General features: G+C 50.5%; 1 protein-coding gene across 10 annotated transcripts in view; it reads left to right on the forward strand.

Annotated features, from left to right (window-relative positions):
- The first annotated feature begins 273 nt into the window (after window positions 1-273).
- The window catches only part of C1H1orf127 (chromosome 1 C1orf127 homolog), a 37,222-nt gene continuing 15,763 nt past the window's right edge, over window positions 274-21,732 (forward strand). For 7 of the 10 annotated variants that reach the window (XR_008492464.1, XR_008492465.1, XR_008492467.1 and 4 more), the window contains exons 1-4: window positions 5,137-5,234; window positions 13,974-14,072; window positions 17,555-17,679; window positions 19,790-19,933. Coding sequence is in view for 7 of the 10 variants with exons in the window: in XM_054439770.1 (XP_054295745.1) it covers window positions 14,000-14,072; window positions 17,555-17,679; window positions 19,790-19,933 (342 nt within the window). In the remaining 3 variants the exon portion in view is untranslated. Of the gene's footprint in view, window positions 420-5,133; window positions 5,235-13,973; window positions 14,073-17,225; window positions 17,442-17,554; window positions 17,680-19,789; window positions 19,934-21,732 lie in introns of those variants that run through there. The other 3 variants (XM_054439782.1, XM_054439792.1, XM_054439775.1) reach the window with 2 other exon arrangements.

Genomic DNA, 21,732 nt, shown 5'->3' on the forward strand with positions numbered 1-21,732 from the left:
CCTGTTCTGGGGACCCATTGCCTTCTCTTGGATGCCCCATGAGGGGGCTCAGCTTTGGGGGATGGAGCATCATGTCTCCCCCCAGACTGGGATGGGGCAGTTCCGGGTCTGCCCCAGCTGGACTGAGAAGTGAGGGGGAAAATCCCAAACCCACGTCTTTCTCCCGATTGATGCTCAAGGAGGAGAACAGGAGCAGGCATCAGATGGAGGGGAGAGCTGTCTATCCCCCACCTGTCACCGGGCCGATTCCAGACAGCATTCCCTGTGTAACAGCAGAGTCCAGAGTCGGGGTCCTCAGCGAGGCCAGGGCTCAACACCAGAGTCAGCCACTTTGCTCTTCTCCAAGTTTATTCTTCTGGTCCTGTCTCAGATTTACTCACCTGGGAGAACCTTCCTTCAAGACCAATTGCCCCAGCCAGGTTTGTTTTGCAAATTAATCAACTAATAATAGCGCTTCCCCGCTGCTGGGAGAGGAATCCCGCATCAGGCTCAGCATCCAGGCAGCAGAGCCCAGGGCGGGTACCCGGCGGTCCGTGGGAGAGGCTCGCCACGGGCTCTTCTGAATTCAGTGAATGAAGCGGGGCAGCGGGGCAGCCAGGCAGCCACAAGTTCCTCCCAGCTCGAAGGCTGCAGGCTCAGCTTAGATTCCAGGCTGGGGAACCAGTCCTGTCATTCTTTGCCAACCCACTCTGGGGAGACTGTGGGCCCTGGCATTTGGCTTCCCTGGGCTGGGCCTGAGGCCCTGGCCCTCTGCCCACCCAGGAATCGAATGGCTCAATGAGGGCAGCCCTAGAAGGAAATGCAGCACCCATTCCTGCCTTTTCACATTGCTTTTTAAACTTTTAACTTTCTTTCTTCCTTCCTTCCTTCCTTCCTTCCTTCCTTCCTTCCTTCCTTCCTTTCTTTCTTTCTTTCTTTCTTTCTTTCTCTTTCTTTCTTTCTCTTTCTTTCTTTTTCTTTCTTTCTTCCTTTCTTCCTTTCTTCCTTTCTTCCTTCCTTTCTTTCTTCCTTTCTTCCTTTCTTTCTTCCTTCCTTTCTTTCTTTCTTTCTTTCTTACTTTCTTTCTTTCTTTTCTTTTTTTTGGGATGGAGTTTTGCTGTTGTTGCCCAGGCTGGAGTGCAATGGCGAAATCTCGGCTCACCACAACCTCCACCTCCCGGGTTCAAGCGATTTTCCTGCCTCAGCCTCCTGAGTAACTGGGATTACAGGCATGCGCCACCACACCTGGCTAATTTTGTATTTTTAGTAGAGATAGGGTTTCGCCATGTTGGCCAGGCTGCTCTCAAACCCCTGACCTCAAGTGATCCGCCCGCCTCAGCTTCCCAAAGTGCTGGGATTACAGGCGTGAGCCACTGCACCCGTCCAATAGTAGTTTCTTTCTTTTCATTGCAGTTCAGTATTCCATTGTAGGAGTAGACCACAATGGGTCCATACTACCACTGCTGAGCACTGGGGTGGTTTCCAGGTTACAGGAAATAATAGCACTGCTGTAAACAGTCTTGCACGTGTCCTCTGATGCACTTGTGCTCGCCTTGCAGTTGGAGCGGAAGCGCTGGGTTGAAGCGTGGAGGAATGTTCAGTTTTAGCAGATTCTACCAGTTCCCAAGAGTGGTTGAACCAACCTCACTCCCACCAGGAGGCAGGAGCTTTCTCAATGCTCCACATTCTGCCAATCTCTCCCTGTCATTCTTTCTTTCCAGCTTCTGGCTTCGGGATTATTTCCTGAACGCCTCTAAGGAAAGCTTTGTAGGAAGTTTAGGTTCTTGCCTGCAGTCATTTTAAATAGTAAGAGTCTCAGCTGCCCGAAGAGTCTTTTGAAATGTGAGATCCTTGCCCTGGTTGCGGTGTCCCACACCTGTAATCCCAGCATTTTGAGAGGCTGAGGTGGGCGAATAACTTGAAGCCAGGAGTTCAAGACCAGCCATGGCCAACATGGTGAAACCCCCGACTCTACTAAAAATACAAAAATTAGCCAGGCGTGGTGGCACATGCCTGTAATCCTGGCTACTCAGGAGGCTGAGGCATGAGAATCACTTAAACCTGAGAAGCAGAGATTTCAGTGAGCTGAGACTATGCCACTGCACTCCAGCCTGGGTGACAGAGTGAGAGACTCAGTCTCAAAAAAGAAAAAAAAAGTGAGATCCTCTTCCTTCCCTGCTTAGAGTTCTCCAGGGCTTCCCACCATTTTTTACGGTAAAACCCCAGCCAGTGCCCCTGGCCGTGGCTCCTGCCTGCCCCTCTCCTTTTTGCCTACCAGCGGCCCCTCTGTCACTGGCTCTAGTTCCACTGACCTTCTTTTGAGTCCTTAAACACAAACACACCAAACTCATTTCCGACTGTTTGCACCTGTGCACTGACTATTTCCTCTGCTGGGAAATGCCCTTCCCCAGGTCTTTGCATGGGACTCTTTTTTTTTTTTTGAGACAGGGTCTCGCTTTGTCACCCAGGCTGGAGTGCAGTGGCATAATCATTGCTCATTGCAGCCTAGACCTCCCAGGCTCAAGCAATCCTCCCACCTCAGCCTCCTGAGTAGCTGGGACCACAAGCACATGCCACCACGCCAGGTTAATTTAAAAATTTTTTTGCAGACATCAAGTCTTGCTCTGTTGCCCAGGCTGGTCTCAAACTCCTGGGCTCAAGTGATCCTGCTGCCTCAATCTCCCAAAGTGTTGGGATTATAGGCGTAAGCCACCATGCCCAGCGGGACTCCATGACATACATACCATCTTGGTTCAAATGTCACCTCTCAGTGATGTTTTACCTGACATAAAGAAATTTGGGGGCTTGGTGCAGTGGCTCACGCCTGTAATCCCAGCACTTTGGGAGACCGAGGTGAGTGGGTTGCTTGAGCTTAGGAGTTTCAGACCAGCCTGGGCAACATGGTGAAACCCTATCTCTACAAAAAAATACTAAAAAATTAGCCGGACATGGTGGCTGACTTTTTTTTTTTTTTTTTACTGTGGAGTTTTGTTCTTGTCACCCAGGCTGGAGTGGTGCAATGTCACGATCTCAGCTCACTGCAACCTCCGCCTCTCGGGTTCAAGCGATTCTCCTGCCTCAGCCTCCTGAGTAGCTGGGATTACACGCATGTGCCATCACGCCCGGCTAATTTTTGTATTTTTAGTACAGACGAGGTTTCGCCATGTTGACCAGGTTGGTCTTAAACTCCTGACCTCAGATGATCCGTCAGTCTCAGCCTCCCAGAGTGCTGGGATTACAGGCGTGAGCCACAGCACCCGGCAAAAAGAGAAATTTGGAATAAACAAAAATATTATTTTTAAAGGTTACTGATGTCTTCAATGGAAAACTAAGCATTGTTTGGAGAAGAGGCTTCCTGCTGTCTAACTCCAGCCTTTCATCACCTTTGTGCTATTTTATGGTGCTCTAAGTCATAGAGAACCTACGGCAATGCAACCAATTCCGCCTATGGACATGCAAATAAATTTCATCAGAGGAGGTTACATTGGCTTCCCTTCCCCACTGTGGAAGAAGCCAGTTTGGTGTATATTTGCATCCTGATCTAGAAATGTATCTGTTCTTTCTTCTCCTTTGAACTGGTTGTAACCTCTGCCTGGTTCCCTCACTAATAATGAGTTAATAAAATCTTTAATACAGATTCATAATTTTATTGATTGATTGATTGATTGATTGGAGACAGAGTCTTACTCCGTCACGCAGGCTGGAGTGCAGTGGCATGATCTCAGCTCACTGCAATCTTCGCCTACTGGGCTCAAGCAATTCTCCTGTCTCAGCCTCCCCAGTAGCTGGGATTACAGGCGCACGCCACCACGCCCGGGTAATTTTTGTATTTTAGTAGAGACGGGGTTTCACCATGTTGGCCAGGCTGGTCTTGAACTCCTGATCTCAGGTGATCCGCCCGCCTCGGCCTCCCAAAGTGCTGGGATTATAGGCATGAGATTCATCATTTAAAATCTTTTTGAGGCCGGGCATGGTGGCTCACACCTGTAATCCCAGCACTTTGGGAGGCCGAGGCGGGCGGGTCACCTGAGTTCAGGAGTTTGAGACAAACCTGGCTAACATGGTGAAACTCCGTCTCTACGAAAAATACAAAAATTAGCTGGGCGTGGCGGCAGGCACCTGTAATCTCAGCTACTTGGGAGGCTGAGGCAGGAGAATCGTTTGAACCTGGGAGGCAGAGGTTGCAGTGAGTCAAGTTCGCGCCATTGCACTCCAGCCTGGAGGACAAGAGTGAGACTTCCTCTTAAAAAAAAAAAAATCTTTTTGAGACAGGGTTTCACTCTAGTCACCTAGGCTGGAGTACAGTGGTGCAATCACTGCTCACTATAGCCTCGACTTCCCAGGTTCAGGTGATCCTCCCACCTCAGCCTGCTGAGTAGCTGAGACTACAGGCATGCGCCACCATGCCCAGCTAATGTTTTATAGTTTTGATAGAGACAGGGTTTCACCATGTTGCCCAGGCTGATCTCGAACTCCTGGGCTCAAGCCATCCCCCGCTGCCTCAGCATCCCAAAGTGTTGGGATTACAGCTGTGAGCCATCGCACCCGGCCTAAAATATATGTTGCCTTTTTTGAGAATGATCTTTTCACACTGACCTCCCCATCAGAGGTCCTCTCAGGCTCTCTGTATCTCACCACTCTGTTTCATTTTCTTCTGAGCCTGATTATTATCTGAGATTATTTTGTTATTCTGTTTCTTTACTTGGTTTTTTTTTTTGTCTCTTGGCCATTGTGCATAGTAGGCACTCAAAAGAAATATAACGAGTGGGTGGGATGCAGTGGCTCACGCTTGTAATCCCAGCACTTTGGGAGGCCGACGTGGGTGGATCACGAGGTCAGGAGTTTAAGACCAGCCTGGCCAAGATGGTGAAACCCCATCTCTACTAAAAATACAAAAATTAGCCGGGCGTGGTGGCATGTGCCTGTAATCCCAGCTACTTGGGAGGCCGAGGCAGAGAACTGCTTAAACCGGGGAGGTGAGGTTGCAGTGAGCCGAGATCGCGCCACTGCACTCCAGCCAGGGTGACAGAGCGAGACTCCATCTCAAAAAAAAAAAAAAAAAAAAAGAAAGATATATAATGAGTGAATGAAAGTAGATGAGACAGCGGCTGGGTGGCGGTGCACGTCCCCACCCGCTTCCCTCCTCTCCTGCAGGGCCGTCTGTCTTGCCTGTGTTCAGCCCACGGTGTTCCCATGGAGCCTCTCCTTCAGGTCAGACACGGACAAGCCAAGCTCTGCAGCAGAAGTTTTAACAGGTGAATCAATCACACTTTTATGGTTGGCATCAGGCTTTGGGTATTTCCCCAACGAGCAGACTAAGAACCAACCTGCTGGGTGACACTGGGCAACTTTGGAAGCGAAAAAGCCTTCCAAAGCCTTCACCAAAGCATGGAATTCAGGCTCTCATTCTCCCAACAAGGAAGTGGCGTTCCTGCAGGCATAGTGCTGGAGCTCACGTGGCTGGCTGGGGCCAGACTTAGGGCTGGGCCTGGCATCCTCTGACTCAGAGCTCGGTGTTTGTTTCAATAATTAAAAACCAGCACAGGGAACATGTGTCGTGTGCTGGGCCTGTCTTGGGGGACTTGTGTCTATTAATTAACTCATTCTAACAAGACTTTTAGATGATGACGTGAAGTCCAGAGGAGTGAGTGACTTGTCTAAGGTCCCGTAGCAATGAGTAGCAGAGCCAGGATTTCACCCTCCAGAGCCCCTGCACTTAGCCACCCAGCAAACAGATGACACTGTGGGAGTAACATGTCTTTGTTGAGCACTTACTCTGGGCTTGGCCCTGTGCTGAGGGTTTCACATGCATCATGTCGTTTCATCTCTCTTTTTTTTTTTTTTTCCTGAGACAGAGTCTCTCTCTGTTGCCCAGGCTGTAGTGCAGTGGCACGATCTCAGCTCACTGCAACTTCCGCCTCCCAGGTTCAAGCAATTCTTCCACCTCAGCCTCCTGAGTGGCTGGGACTACAGGCTTGCACCACCACACCTGGCTAATTTTTATTTATTTATTTTTTTTTTTGAGACAGAGTTTCACTCTTGTCACCCAGGCTGGAGTGCAGTGGCGCAACTTCAGCTCACCACAACCTCCGCCTCCCGGGTTGAAGCGATTCTTCTGCCTCAAACTCCCGAGTAGCTGGGATTATAGGCATGAGCCACCACGCCTGGCTAATTTTTGCATTTTTAGTAGAGACGGGGTTTCGCCACGTTAGCCAGGCTGGTCTCGAACTCCTGACCTTGTGATCCACCCGCCTCGGCCTCCCAAAGTGCTGGGATTACAGGCTTGAGCCACTGTGCCCTGCCCAATTTTTATATTTTTAGTAGAGGCGGGGTTTCATCATGTTGGCCAGGCTGATCTTGAACTCTTGACCTCCAGTGATCTGCCCGCCCTGGCTTCCCAAAGTGCTGGGATTACAGGCGTAAGCCACCATGCCCAGCCCTCATTTCCCCTTCTTGATGTCAATGAAGTGGGGGGCCTATTTTTGTGCTACAAGGTTCAGGAGTCTCCAACACTATCTTCACTATTGACAGCAAGTTCAAGTTCAAGGGAGCCCAATACCACCTTCAGGTTTGATACTTTACCAGAAGGACCCATAGAGCTCAGAAAAGCTGTGACACTCATGATTAAATGCCATGGGTTAAAATCAGCCAAGGGAAGAGGTGTACAGGGCGCAGTACAGGAGAGACCCAGGGGCAAGCTTCTGTTACGGAATCTCTGGGGTGTCATTTTTCTGGCCGGAAACCTCTGTAGCTGCTGGCACCTTTGGCCTGAGTTCTTGGAGTTCTTGTCCTGTGTCCAGGAAGAATGAGGTACACAGACAAGTGAAGAGTGAAGAAGGGGAAGAGTTTATTTAGTGTTAGAACAGCTCAGAGGAGTGGGTAGCTCCTCTCTGTAGGCAGGTCTTCCCACGGAGTGTTCAGCTCTCAGCAGAGAGGAGGCCCTGGAGAGGGTGGCTCCTCTCCACAGGCAAGTCTTTCGGACGTCTCTGCAGGTCTCTGCAGCTCTCAGCAGGGCGGTTAGCTTCTCTCTGCCCACTGGTCATCCCACCCTCTGCTGCTCTCAGCAGAGAGGGTACTCAACTCATCCCATCGCCTCTCTGCCCTTGTCTTCCTCTGGCCGTCCTCTGCCTGGCTCTGGCTGAGCCCTGGGCTTTTATGGACCTCAGAGGGGAGGAAGTGTGTGCTGATTGGTCCATGGGCAGCTGTGGGCCAGCCAGAAAGAGGCACCACGAGTCCTACTCCAGTCCAGGGGACTGGCAGCCAGGCCCACAGCCTTCAGGCCCTCCCTGGCCTGCAGGTGGGGTCTTACTGGGGACCTGCCCCCTTCCACCCAGGAATCAATTGGCCTCCCACTGCCATTCATGGCCCACAGGCTCGGCCCCAAACCCCCTAAGAGATCTGAGCAGGCCCCTAGAATGGAGAGAGGCCAGGCAGCAGGAGAGGACACCCCTGAGCTTGCAGAGACTTGGTGGGGAGGAGGGTCCTTCCTTGGGGTCCCTGAGGGTGCAGGCTGCAGAGACACCCAGCTCCTGCGCCTGGGAAGGCAGCCGCCACTGCACCCAGGAAGGCAGCCGCCGCTGCACCCAGGAAGGCAGATCCTGCCTGCTCCTAGCCCTCCCCCAAGAGCACAGGGAGGCTCTGTTCCACAGCTGCAGTTTGGGCAGCTGTAGCCCCATCCAGGAGGGTGGGGCTCCTGCCTGCTCCACAGAGCAGGAGGTCTGGGTCTGCATCTGTGGTTTGGGAGGCTGCCGGGGCACCCAAGGAGCTCCCGTCCCAACTCAGAAGGGGCGGGGCTCCCACCGGCTCCATGGAGTGTTCAACCCCAGCCACACCTCCCTGCTGCAGCCAGTGTGATGGCAGCAGCCACTGCCACCACTTCTAGGTGCCCTTTCCTCATGGGGTTGTACAGACAGGGCCAGCTTCTCTCAGCAGCGATGAGTGACAGTACATACAGAGTATGCTGACCTGAGAAGAGCTCCTGAGCTCTTCAGTAAATCCAGAGGGTTTACTGGAGGTCAGTTGCGTAGCCATGGCTGACTGCCTACGTGGCTGACTTTAGTCTTTTTCTAATTTTTATTTTATTTTTAATTTTTTGAGACACAGTCTCGCTCTGCCATCCAGGCTGGAGTGCAGTGGTGTGATCTCGGCCCACTGCAGCCTCCACCTCCCAGGTTCAAGTGATTCTCCTGCCTCAGCTTCCCGAGTAGCTGGGATTACAGGCACCCGCAACCACGCTCAGCTAATTTTTGTATTTTTAGTAGAGACAGGGTTTCACCATGTTGGCCAGGCTGGTCTCGAACTCCTGACCTCAAGTGATCTGCCCACTTTGGCCTCCCAGAGTGTTGGGATTACAGGTGTGAGCCACTGCACCTGGCCTGACTTTAGTCTTCAGCCCCTCCAGAGGCTGAGCTGACACCACATGGTCCAAGGCCACCAGCATTAATCACATTTTTAGCAAAGGCTATATGGCATGGCCCAATGCCCCAGGTAAACAAAGACACTCTTTTTTTTTAAATTTAAAATTTTTACTTATTTATTTTAGAGATGGAGGTCTTGCTATGTTGCCCAGGCTGGTCTTGAACTCCTAGACTGGAGTGATCCTCCTGCCTCAGCCTCCCAAAGTGCTGGGATTACAGGCATGAGCCACCACACCCAGCCACAAAGACATTCTTAACAGGCAAAACATTCCAAGGGCTTAGAATTTACTTCCCAGGTGCTTTCACCCAGGAGGGGCAAAGGGCCAATTCTTTGGGCCCAGGTTAATTATTTACTGCACATGTGCCCATTTTGCAGAAAAGGAAATGGGGTCTTGGAGAGATTAAATGACTCGCCCCAGGTCACATAGGTTGATCCAGGGTCTAAGCCCTGATCATCCAACTCCAGGGCCCAGGTGCCTTGTGTGCTTCCTGGTCGCTTAAATGTCTCTGTTGAGAGAGAAATTAGCTCAGGAGATAATATTATTCCATATTCCCCTTTCTTCAGTTTTAGAATAATTCTAGTTTGTGTGTGTGTGTGTGTGTGTGTTTGTGTGTGTGTGTGTGTGTGTGTGTGTGTGTGTGTGTGTGTGTATTTCAGAGACAGGGTCTTGCTAGGTTGCCCAGGCTGGAGTGCAGTAGCATTCACAGGCATGATCATCGCACACTAAAACCTCAACTTACTGGGTAGAGGCGATCCTGCTGCCTCATCTTCCAGAGCAGCTGAGTCTACAGATGTGCAGCACTGTGCCCAACTTGGAGTATATTTAACTTAAGCTCTCTATCAACTCTGGGCAGGGCTCTATTGGGGGAAATAGGTTGCATCCAACAAGATTCCACTTCCTGTGGCTGAACAATCTCACAATGCTGTTGTTCTTGTGTGATTACAGAAAACTCCAGTGTTCTGTACTGGAGTACTTGGGATGAAAACATGTGCCTAACCCATATTTAGCACGCCTCTGTGGATGCCACACACAGGGCAAGGTGTTGGGGGTGCCGTGGTGAACAAGTTAGACATAACTCATGCCTTTTCCTGGAGCTTGTAGTTTATGTGTCATAGGGGAGAAGGAAAAAGACAAATCTCTGGGTCACAGCTTCTCTTATTCTCCAGCTTCAGGGCAGGCCAGGCTCCAGCCACAGCCCTTTGCTGGACAGATACCGAGCAGTTGCTGGCCAACAGGCACTGGTCCATGGGAGGACCCTGGGGATAGAGTGGTCAACAAGAGAGACATGGCCCCTCCCCTACCTGAGCTTCTCTTTGCCTCAGTGCGAGACAACCTTATCTCCACCTATCCTCACTTGAGTAGGAGAAGTATACAGAAATCTCACGAACAACTAGATAACACATTCCCAACAGTGACTCAAGTCAGGAAGGAAAAAGACACAGGACCAGGGTAGAGAATGGGTGGGGTGGTCAGGGAGGACCTCCCAGAGGAGGTGACATTTAAGCTGAGACCTGCAGATGAAGAAGAGCCAGCCACATGAAAAGTCGGGAATGGTGTTTCAGGCAGAGGGAACAGTATGTGCAGAAGCCCTGAGGTAGAGAAAAGACCAGCTTGGCTCAGGGACACATGGATTGTGGAAGTGTTTGGATTTTATTCCAAGGGTAGTGGGGAGCCACTGAAGGTTCTGAGAAGGGACTGACATGATCTCATTTCCATTTTAAGATCCCTTGTGGCTGCCGTGTCAAGAATGGACTGGGGCGGGATGGGCAGAGGCTGGGGTCAGGGGTGACCAGGACATTGCACACTGCCTCTCCTCTCTGGTCTGGGTGCAGGCTGTGCTCTCTGCCTGGAGTGGTCAGCAAAGCTGCAGAATTCCATGGCTGAGCCAGTTTGCCCCTACTCTACCTTTTCTTTTCTTTTCTTTTCTTTCTTTTTTTTTTTTTTTTGAGATGGAGTCTTGCTCTGTCACTTAGGCTGGAGTGTAGTGGCGCCATCTCGGCTCACTGCAGCCTCTACCTCCTGGGTTCCAGTGATTCTCCTGCCTCAGCCTCCTGGGTAGCTGGGACTACAGGTACACGCCACCACGCCCTGCTAATTTTTGTATGTTTAGTAGAGATGGGTTTCGCCATGTTGGCCAGGCTGGTCTTGAACTCCTGACCTCGTGATCCACCTGCCTCGGCCTCCCAAAGTGCTGGGGTTACAGGCGTGAGCCACCTTGCTTGGCCCCAGCCCACATTTTTTAAAGTGCACGTGAGTATCCCATATCCATGTCAAGCAGATTCAGGGGGACCTCCCAGTTTCTCCACCAGCTCTCCTAGACAGTGGGAGGCTGTGTCCACAATGAAGCCCTGAGGCCTGTAGGAGTCAGACATACGTCTCATACCCGCAGAAGAACACAACATTGGGTTCGTTATTGATTCAGCATCATGTGTATTCTAACATTTACTTGATTTCTGTAATACTCTGTCTGGCTCTGTGATGGGCTGGAAAATGATGGTGGGGAGTTTGGGCCACCGGTCCTGCTACTCTGTTCCTGGATAAGTCCTTTCATCTCTGGATGACAGTAATTATTATTATTATAAGAGCTGTTACCTTTAGGCAAGTGCCCTGCAGTGATCACCCTGTAAAGACTTTTATATGCGTTAACTCATTAAAGTCTCACATCTACCCTATGAAGTCCCATTATTGCCATCATCACCACCATCACCACCATTACCACCACATCACCACCATAATCACCATCACTATTATTGCCATCATCACTGTCACCAGCACCAACACCACCATCATCACTACCACCATCATTACCACCACCATCGACACCATAATCACCATCATCATCATATCACTATTATCACCATCATCACCACCACAAATAACACCATCACCACCATCACCAGCACCATCATCACTATGACCGTCACTACCATGATTATCACCATCACCGTCATGATCACCATCACCACCATCATCACCACCATTAACACCATCGTCACCACCATCACCACCATCATCACCACCATTAACACCATCGTCACCACCATCACCACCATCACCACCATCACCACCATCATCACCACCATTAACACCATCGTCACCACCATCACCACCATCACCACCACCGTCACCACCATCACCACCATCGTCACCACCATCACCACCACCGTCACCACCACCACCACCACCGTCACCACCACCATCACCACCGTCACCACCACCGTCACCACCATCACCACCACCGTCACCACCATCAACACCACCGTCACCACCATCACCACCACCGTCACCACCATCACCACCATCATCACCACCATTAACACCATCGTCACCACCATCACCACCATCATCACCACCATTAACACCATCGTCACCACCATCACCACCATCACCACCATCACCACCATCATCACCACCATTAACACCATCGTCACCACCATCACCACCATCACCACCATTAACACCATCATCACCACCATCACCACCACCATCACCACCATCATCACCACCATCACCACCATCATCACCACCATTAACACCATCGTCACCACCATCACCACCATCACCACCACCATCACCACCATCACCACCACCATCACCACCACCATCACCACCATCACCACCATCATCACCACCATTAACACCACCATCACCACCACCATCACCACCATTAACACCACCATCACCACCATCATCACCACCATTAACACCATCATCACCACCATCACCACCACCATCACCATCACCACCATCATCACCACCATTAACACCATCATCACCACCATCAACACCATCATCACCACCATCACCACCATCATCACCATTAACACCATCGTCACCACCATCACCACCATCACCACCATCACCACCATCATCACCACCATTAACACCATCGTCACCACCATCACCACCATCACCACCATTAACACCATCATCACCACCATCACCACCACCATCACCACCATCATCACCACCATCACCACCATCATCACCACCATTAACACCATCGTCACCACCATCACCACCACCATCACCACCATCACCACCATCATCACCACCATCACCACCACCATCACCACCATCATCACCACCATTAACACCACCATCACCACCATCACCACCACCATCACCACCATCACCACCATCATCACCACCATTAACACCATCATCACCACCATCACCACCACCATCACCATCACCACCATCATCACCACCGTTAACACCATCATCACCACCATCACCACCACCGTCACCACCATCACCACCATCATCACCACCATCAACACCATCATCACCACCATCACCATCAATATCATCCCACTACTACCATCACTATTATTACTATCATCACCATCATTATCATACTAATGATACACACAGAAATAAACTGAAACTAAGCAACAGGTACACACACACACACACACACACACACACAACAGAGGTGGGATTCAAACCCAGATGCCTACTGACACCAGTGCCTATGCTCTTTTTTTTTTCTTTTTTTTTTTTTTGAGACAGGGTCTCACTCTGTCACCCAGGCTGGACTCACTGCAGCCTCTGCCTCTTGGGCTCACAGTCTTCCCACCTCAGCCTCCCGAGTAGCTGGGACTACAGGCACGCTCTGCTCACTTAATTATGCTCTGCTAATTTAAACAAATTTTTTTTTTCTTAGAGATGGGGGTCTTGCTTTTGCCCAGACTGGTCTCGAACTTCTGAGCTTAAGCAATCTGCTCTCCTCAGCCTCCCAGAGTGCTGGGATTACAGGTGTAAGCCACCATGCCTGGCAAGTACTCACATATGTACCATGAAGTCACCTTGCTCCCTGTCTTCCCCTATAAAACATAAAGTTTAGATTTAATGACCTCCAAGACTTTGCTACTCAAAGTGTTGTCCCTGAACCAGCAGCCACTACTTGGGAACTTGGTAGAACTGCTGAATCTCAGGCCCCGCCTTAGACCTACTGAATCTATATTTTAACAAGTGCCCAAGTTACTTGTAGGCACGCTGGAATTCTTTTTTCTTGAGTCAGAGTTTCACTCTGTCGCCCAGGCTGGAGTGCAGTGGCGTGATCTCGGCTCACTGCAACCTCTGTCTCCCAGGTTCAAGCGATTCTCCTGCCTCAGCCTCCTGAGTAGCTGCAATTACAGGCATGCGCCACCACACCTGGCTAATTTTTGTATTTTTTAGTAGAGACGGAGTTTCACTGTGTTGGCCAGGCTGGTCTCGAACTCCTGGCCTCAAGTGATCCACCGGCCTCAGTCTCCCAAAGTGTTGGGATTACAGGCATGAGCCACCGTGCCCAGCCTGCAGGCTGGAATTTGAGGACCTCCCCAACAGGTTCTTCCTCCTTGGACATTCTGTGAACTGTGACCTCTGTATGGAGTAAAGGGTCACTCTGTTAGGACAATACGACCCCTACATGCCCTTTCCTGACTATTCCATTGAAGCCAGGCTGAGAGGAGCTCCTTCTTTTCCTTCCTTCCTTCCTTCCTTCCTTCCTTCCTCCCTCCCTCCTTCCCTTCCCCCCCTCCCCCCCTCCTCCTTCCTTCCTTCTCAGAAGCATCTTCTTGTTGGACAGACACAGTCGAGTGCTTCTCAGACTACATGACCCTGTGGATCCCGAGGAGCCACGTGGAGGGGCTGAGGCGGTGGCTGGCCAGGACCTTGCACTTGCCAGGTAAGAGGCGGTCGGTGGCTGGGCGGGGTCTTTGCTGGGGCTTTTGTGTTGCCTTCCCCTGCCTGCAATGCTCCTCTCCCATGCCTCTTGCAGCTTCCTGGGCATCACTCAAATCTCTGCTCAAAGGCCACCTCCCCCCACAGCCCTTCCAGGCTCTCTAAAGTCATCCACGTCCACCCCAGTCACAATCCCCGCACTCCTCACTAGTAAAATGATCTCCTGCCATTGTTCCCAAGCTTGTCATCTGCGCCTCTCTTCCCAACAGAAGGCAGCGCTGTGAGGGCGCGGCCCACGTGCTTTTTGTTTACAGCTGCATCTTCAGGACCGAGAACACTGCCTGGTTCTTAGAAGATTCCCAATAAATATTTGTTGAATGAACAAGTGGCCCAAAGCCCTGGAAGAAGCGCCCATCTGGTACTGATATGCTCCAAAATCGAAATCACTCTGCAAAAGTGGAAGTGAGACTAAAGGGGTGATTCTCACACACTTGGGAGAAACGGGAGGCCGTCACATGCTTGGTGGGGGAAGAGCGCACCTAAAACAGCAGAAAACAAGGGCATAGTGTCACTTCCAGAAACCTTTCTGCCATGAGCTTTCCAACAGAAGAAGTAGGAAAGCATTGGATGGTATCAGGGTACCTGGAACCTTCTGGAACCTTCTGGAGGGAACACGAGTAGCGAGAGGAGCAAACAGCTTGCTTCCCTCCATGCTCTCCATCTCGGTGGCTGCAAAGCAAGCCCCCAGTTTCCTCCTCTCTTTTGCACAGAAAAAGAGATATTGAGGAGGGAGGCTTTCCAATCTCACCCAAAGTCTAGGAAAACCTCCTAGGGACCCTGCTCATTCTGGAAATTCATAAAGCACCTTCTGGGACCGGTAGGGCCTAAATCTGCCCTGGGAGGGCCAACCACCCATTGGCCAGCCAGCCCGGGACGCCTTGGGAGAGACATTTGTGTATTAAAAGGCCACTTTTCCAGGAGAAAAGCTGTGGATACATTAAGCTGTCGCCTGTTCTTTGGAGAGCCATTATTAATGGAAAACAATAGATTAATAGTTTTAAAACGCTTGTTCAATAAGTAATTTTTATGGCTCTGGATAGAGCCCATTAAACATTTCTGTGTGTTATTATAAAGAAGTTTTAAGCGTAAAATCATAAAGCCAATAATCAGAGAATTAGTCACAGCGGCCAGCCACAGGCCATTAGTTTTAGGCGCTGTCAGAGACACCTGTGGCTTTTGAGGGAGAGTTTTCATTTCACGCGGCAGCGCCAGGTGGGGATGGAGAAATGACGGTGCCTGCTGCCTTCCATAAACTTGAGGGGACAGCAAGCAGGTGTGAGCAGCAGGGTGCCAGGCAAATATTTACAAAGTGCAAACGTGAATGCAAAACTAAAACGATCCAGGTCAATTTGCACATCCAGCTCAGACACTTTATTTCCCCAGCGAGCTACCTTTCACAGCCTTCCTCCGCCAGAGGCACGGCCTTGATCTCTTGCTAAAGATAGCTGTGGAAGCTGCGTGCTTTTGAAAGGAAAGCATGTCACCAGAGAATCCCACGTAGAAAGGCTGCCAGAGCTGTTTTCTGGAATAGCGTATTCATCTCCCATCAAATGCACAGTCGAGTCAAGCATTTGAAAGTGAAACTGTGAGCTTTAAAAATGCTTTAAAAATAATCATGACAAAAGCAATACAAGATAATAACAGAAACTAGAGGCAATCCAAAGGAGATAATCAAAACTGCTTGTAATCCCTCTACCCAGAGATAGCCCCCTTTATTTTTCACTCATTCAACAACTACTTATTTATTTATGTATTGAGACGGAGTCTCACTTTGTTGCCCAGGCTGGAGTGCAGTGGTGCAATGTCGGCTCACTGCAACGTCTGCCCCTGGGGTTTAAGCGATTCTTCTGCTTCAGCCTCCAGAGTAGCTGGGACTACAGATGCCCCCCACCGCGCCCAGTGAATTTTTGTATTTTTATTTTTATTTATTTATTTTTTTGAGACGGAGTCTCACTTTGTTGCCCAGGCTGGAGTGCAGTGGCGGGACCTCGGCTCACTGCAACCGCCGCCTCCTGGGTTCAAGTGATTCTCCTGCCTCAGCCTCCTGAGTAGCTGAGACTACAGGTGCCTGCCACCACTCCCAGCTAATTTTTTTGTATTTTTAGTAGAGACAGGATTTCACCGTGTTGGCCAGGCTGGTCTCGAACTCCTGGCCTCAAGTGATCCACTCGCCTCGGCCTCCCGAAGTGCAGCGATTACAGGTGTGAGCCACCGTGCCCAGCCTCATTCAACAACTATTTACTGAGAACCTTCTGTGTACCAGAAACAGCTTGAGGCACTAAAGATGCAGCAATGGACAAAACAGACAAATACCCCTGGCCCCATGGAGCTGACATTTGACTAGAGGGTAACAAACAATCAATATAACAAATAAGCCAGTAAGATAGTTGGTTAGAACACAATGATTGTGCAGAAAAGGGTGAAGGAGGGCAGGATTGGGGAGTGTAAAGAGGGTAGTCAGGGTGGGCTTCATGGAGAAGGCAACATTTGCACAAGGACTGAAAGGAGGCAGGGGAGTCAGCCATGCTGACTCCATATCTAGGAGAAGAAAGTTCCAGGCAGAGGGCACAGCCAGTGCAAGGGCCCTGAGGCAGGAGTGGGCCTGGGATGATTGAGAAATAGCAGTGGGTCTGGTGTGTTTGGAGCAGAGGGTGGGAGGGGAAGAGAAGTGGGAAAGGGGGTCAGAGAGGTGAGGGCAGGTCACGTGAGGCTTTCAAGGGCTTTATTTTTTTAAGCAATGGAGTTTTTTTTCTTTTTTTTTGGAGAGTGTTTCACTCCGTCACCCAGACTGGAGTGCAGTGGTACAATCTTGGCTCACTGCAACCTCCACCTTCCGGGTTCAAGTGATTCTCATGCCTCAACCTCCCAAGTAGCTGGAATTACAGGCAGGCGCCACCACACCTGGCTAATTTTTGTATTTTTAGTAGAGATGGGGTTTCACCATGTTGGCTGGGTTGGTCTCGAACTCCTGAGCTCAAGTGATCCACCCACCTCGGCCTCCCAAAGTGCTGGGATTACAGGTGTGGGCCACTGTGCCTGGCCGGCAATAAAGAGGTTTGAGCAGAGGAGAGACACAATCTGCCTATGTTTTGAACAGGATCCTGCGGGCTGCTGCATGAAATATACACAACAGGGGCAAAGGAGGAAGCCGGGGGACATGGGAGGAGGCAGCCGCAGTGACACAAGCTGAGGATTCGCGTGGGGAGATGGGGTCGGATTCTGGATACACCTTGAATGAAGAACCATCGGGCTTTCCTGTTGGTATATGCCTTTCCAGACTTTTAAAAATTACTGCTATTTTTATCCCCTCCAGGTAAGGAGCTTCCAGGCGGAGCAGTTTCTGTCTGCGAGTCTGGTATTTCTGACCCTGCCAGAGAAGCCACCTCCACAGGCTCAACCCGCGTTTCTGTCCCTTTCTCATTCCAGGCACCTGGAGGTCCCCTGACCACCTGGATTCTTCTCTTGCTAAATGTGGCTACTTCTTGCATCCGGCTTCAGATGGTGACTTCCTTTTTCAAGTTCAATACTCGGCCTGCTTTGTGCAGAAAGAGGTGGGTTTGGGGAACTTTTTTTTTTTTTTTTTAAGGGAGATTTAAGGAGCTAAGCCTGAGCTCAGATATCAAGTAAGGAGACACTGCACCATTATTCCTCTGCAGAAACTGAGCTGAGGGAGACCAGAAGTCTCTGCCCTCGTGGAGTTTATGGGCATAGATATTAAAAGGCCGCCCAGCTCAGTTGCTGCCTTCTCCAGGCAGTCCTCCTGAGAATCCCCCCTTCTCTGTGCAGTAGACCTGCTTCTATCATTGCCAACACTGACTCACAATGTGCCCACTCACACACCATCTCCTGCTGGACCTGGAGTCTCTTGGGTGAGGCAGTCACACCCACAGGCTTGCCTCAGGGCCTGGCACACAGTAGGTACTCAGTAAGTTCTGAATGAAGTGAATAAATGGTGCTGAGGAGTTGCAAAGGCTGACTGACAGCCCTCACTTGCACAGGCCCATTATGGGCTCACGAGACCATGTGACTCTAAAATTTACAGAAGCAAGATATTTTTGTATTCTTTTTCCTTTTTTTTTTTTTTTTGAGATGGAGCCTCGCTCTGTCGCCCAGGCTGGAGTGCAGTGACACAATCTCAGCTCACTGCAACTTCCGCCTCTCAGGTTCAAGCGATTCCCCTGCCTCAGCCTCCCAAGTAGCTGGGACTACTTGGGAAAAGTAGCTGAGACTACTTGGTAAAGGCGGGGTTTCACCATGTTGGCCAGGCTGCTCTTGAGCTTCTGACCTCAAGTGATCCACCCACCTCGGCCCCCAGAGTAGCTGGGACTACAGGCATGCACCACTACGCCCAGATAATTTTTGTACTTTTTGTAGAAGATGGGGTTTCACCATGTTGCCCAGGCTGGTCTGGAATTCCCAGGCTCAAGCCATCCTCGCACCTTGGTGTCCCAATGTGTTGAGATGATAGGAATGAGCCACTGTGCCAGCATTCTTGTTACTTAAATTTCACTCCGGGGGTCTTGCAAGGGGACAACCAGCCGCACAGTTTGGCTCAGAGTTTTTTTTTTTCTTGTCTTTTCCTCACCTCCACTTCCCCTTTCCATTTCTTTGTGCTCCCTTCCTTGACCCAGTCCAGAGTTTTTCCTGAGTGGGGCTGTGGTCTGGATCGGGGGAAGGAATTTTGGAAACTACCCTGCTCCTCCTCTTTCTCTTCCTCTCTGTGGTCGCCCTTCTCTGACAGCCCCGTCACCCTTCTCAGGCCCCACCGCAAAGCTTAGACTTGAGTTCTTCTTGTGTGGCTGAATGAGGGCAGCCTGGGAGGGGCAGAGGGACCCATTGGTTTGACATCTTTGAAGTCCGCCTTGTACCGGAATGAGCTAGACCAGCTCTCACGTCTAGTCTCAGAAATGGCCACATGCCTTTGGCTTAGTCATTTACCTTCTCTAAGCCTCAGCTGCCTCATCTGTAAAATGGGAATTTTATGTCTCATAAGCCCAGCCTTGGCTGGGCTTGGTGGCTCACGCCTGTAATCCCAGCACTTTGGGAGGCCAAGGTGAGCGGATCACTTGAGGCCAGAAGTTCAACACCAGCCTGGCCAACATGGTGAAACCCCATCTCTACTAAAAGTACAAAAATTAGACGGGCGTGGTGGCTTATGCCTGTAATTCCAGCTACTTGGGAGGCTGAGGCACAAGAATTGCTTGAACCCGGAAGGTGGAGGTTGCAGTGAGCCAAGATCAGGCCATTGCACTCCAGCCTGGGTGACTGAATGAGACTCTGTCTCAACAACAAAAAATAGCCCAGCCTTATGAGACACTGGTGAGCATCAAAGGAGATAAAGTGTGAACAAATGTTTGTCAACACTCAAGGGACATTAGGATGCAAGCTCTTATTCTGTCTGACTAGGTTTGACCTTCCCCAAATCCCTAAATGCTCCCCGGCCTGGAGGGCTTCCTTGGTGGGGGCTGAGCTTCCAGAGCCGGACCCAGGCTCTGTGTTGGTGTCGACCTTCATCTCGTTTCCCATCCCTCTTCCACAAGCCCACCTTCTAGGAGGTTCATGGTGTCCTATTTGCCGAGAACAGGGACTGACCTATAATTGCAGCCTACTAACTGTATTTTCCTCTCTCATTTGCACACATGAATTTTGCCCTACTTCCAGAAAGCAAATTACAGGCTGGAAATCAGAATATTTCAGAAAGGGGTGACGGGGTTGGAGCGGAGTGATCGCTACCTAATGAAGTGTCCGATGCTAAGGTCAAGGCTGGGTCACGAAAGCGTCCACTGTGGGCCCATGTTCATCCAGGTAATGGGTTCGGAGGGTCTGGGAGGTGGCAGAGGGACCTCCCAGGCTGGACTTCTCTCTGAAGGCCAAGGCAGCTGGCCCTGGCTCCTGCACCGCAGGACGTGGCCCAGGGAGACAGGTGGTAGCTGCAGATGCAGTATGGCATTGTTCTCCTAGACATCCCTGGGTACGGGCTAGGTCCAAGTCTGCGGGGTTGGTTTCTGAGCAAGAAGGAGTGAGACGGGTGGGGAGGGGGAGATTAAATCTCTCTGACCTCGGGTTCTGGATTTCCCATCTTGGCTGGCTCAGGGGGCCACTTGGGTTATCGCCAAAGCTGCAAAATTGCATCTTTGTGTCCTTTCTCTCTGGATTGAAAAAATTTGCTAGTTTGGATGCTTTTTTTTTTGACCTGGGTAATGTCAAAGACTTATAGACCCCAGGTGCGATCAGGTGCAATGTCTACATTTTAAATATCAGGGAAGAAAGGTTGAGCCCCAGCCCAGATCCAACTGTGAGCTCTTTCACGGCCGTGTGCGCTCCTTGAATTCAAGTTTCTCTCTAGCTCTCATCAGTGGGGCACCTCTGTAAGCTAAACAAGATTTGGATGGGAGTGGGGAGGGCTAGAAACCCAAACATCTGTAGGAACCAAACCCACCACAGAAATGAGCGTGCTGGACTGAGGAGGAGGCAGTAAAGAATTTTACTCATTCCTTCATTTAGTCAGCTGTTTTTTTTTTTTTTTGAGATGGAGTCTTGCTCTGTTGCCCAGGCTGGAGTGCAGTGGTGCGATTCCAGCTCTCTGCAACCTCTGCCTCCTGGGTTCAAGCGATTCTCCTGCCTCAGCCTCCCAAGTAGCTAGGATTACAGGTGTGTGCCACCATGCCCTGCTAATTTTTGTATTTTTAGTAGAGATGGAGTTTCACCATGTTGGCCAGGCTGGTCTTGAACTCCTGACCTCAAATGATCCACCTGCCCCAGCCTCCCAAAGTGCTGGGATTACAGGTGGGAGCCACTGCACCCAGCCTGTTTTTTAAAAGAGACAGGATCTTGCTCTGTCACGCAGTCTCACTGCAGCCTTGACCTCCTGAGCTTAAGGGATCCTCCCACTTCAGCCTCCCAAGTAGGTGGGACTATAGGTGTATGACACCATGCCCAGCTAATGTTTAAATTTTTTGTAGAGACGGAGTCTCACTGTGTTGCCCAGGCTGGTCTCAAACTCCTGGCTTCAAGCGATCCTCTCACCTTGGCCTCGCAAAGCCCTGGGATTATAGGTGTGGGCCACTACACCTGGCCCAGCAAACACTTATATATGGCTCATTCTGTGCTGGGCATCGTTATACTCACTTTGCAAATATTAACTCATCTCACCTTCATAGCGATTCTATGTAGTTGGTTCTATATTGATCCCCATTCTGCGGGTGAGAGAACTAAGCAGAGAGAGACTAGGAGACTTGCCAGCTGGTAGCAACAGAGCTGGGCTTTGAGCCATGCCACATTGGTGGGGTCTGGGGATGCTGGAACAGGCACAACCTGCAGTCCTGGCCCCCTACAGAGGGAACTGAGGCTGGACTCCACTCCAGTCCCATTTTGCCAGATTTTCCAACATTTCAAGATAAACTGGAAATCTATAATTGTATGTGAAATCCTCCAGTTAAAAAAAGTTCACTTTATTTATTTTTTTGGGGGACAGAGTCTCGTTCTGTCACCCAGGCTGGAGTGCAGTGGCGTGATCTCAGCTCACTGCAACTTTCGCCTCCTGGGTTCAAGTGATTCTCCTGCCTCAGCCTCACGAGTAGCTGGGATTACAGGCATGCATCACC

This window comes from Pongo pygmaeus, chromosome 1 (assembly GCF_028885625.2).
Source record: "Pongo pygmaeus isolate AG05252 chromosome 1, NHGRI_mPonPyg2-v2.0_pri, whole genome shotgun sequence".
Taxonomy (NCBI): Eukaryota; Metazoa; Chordata; class Mammalia; order Primates; family Hominidae; genus Pongo; species Pongo pygmaeus.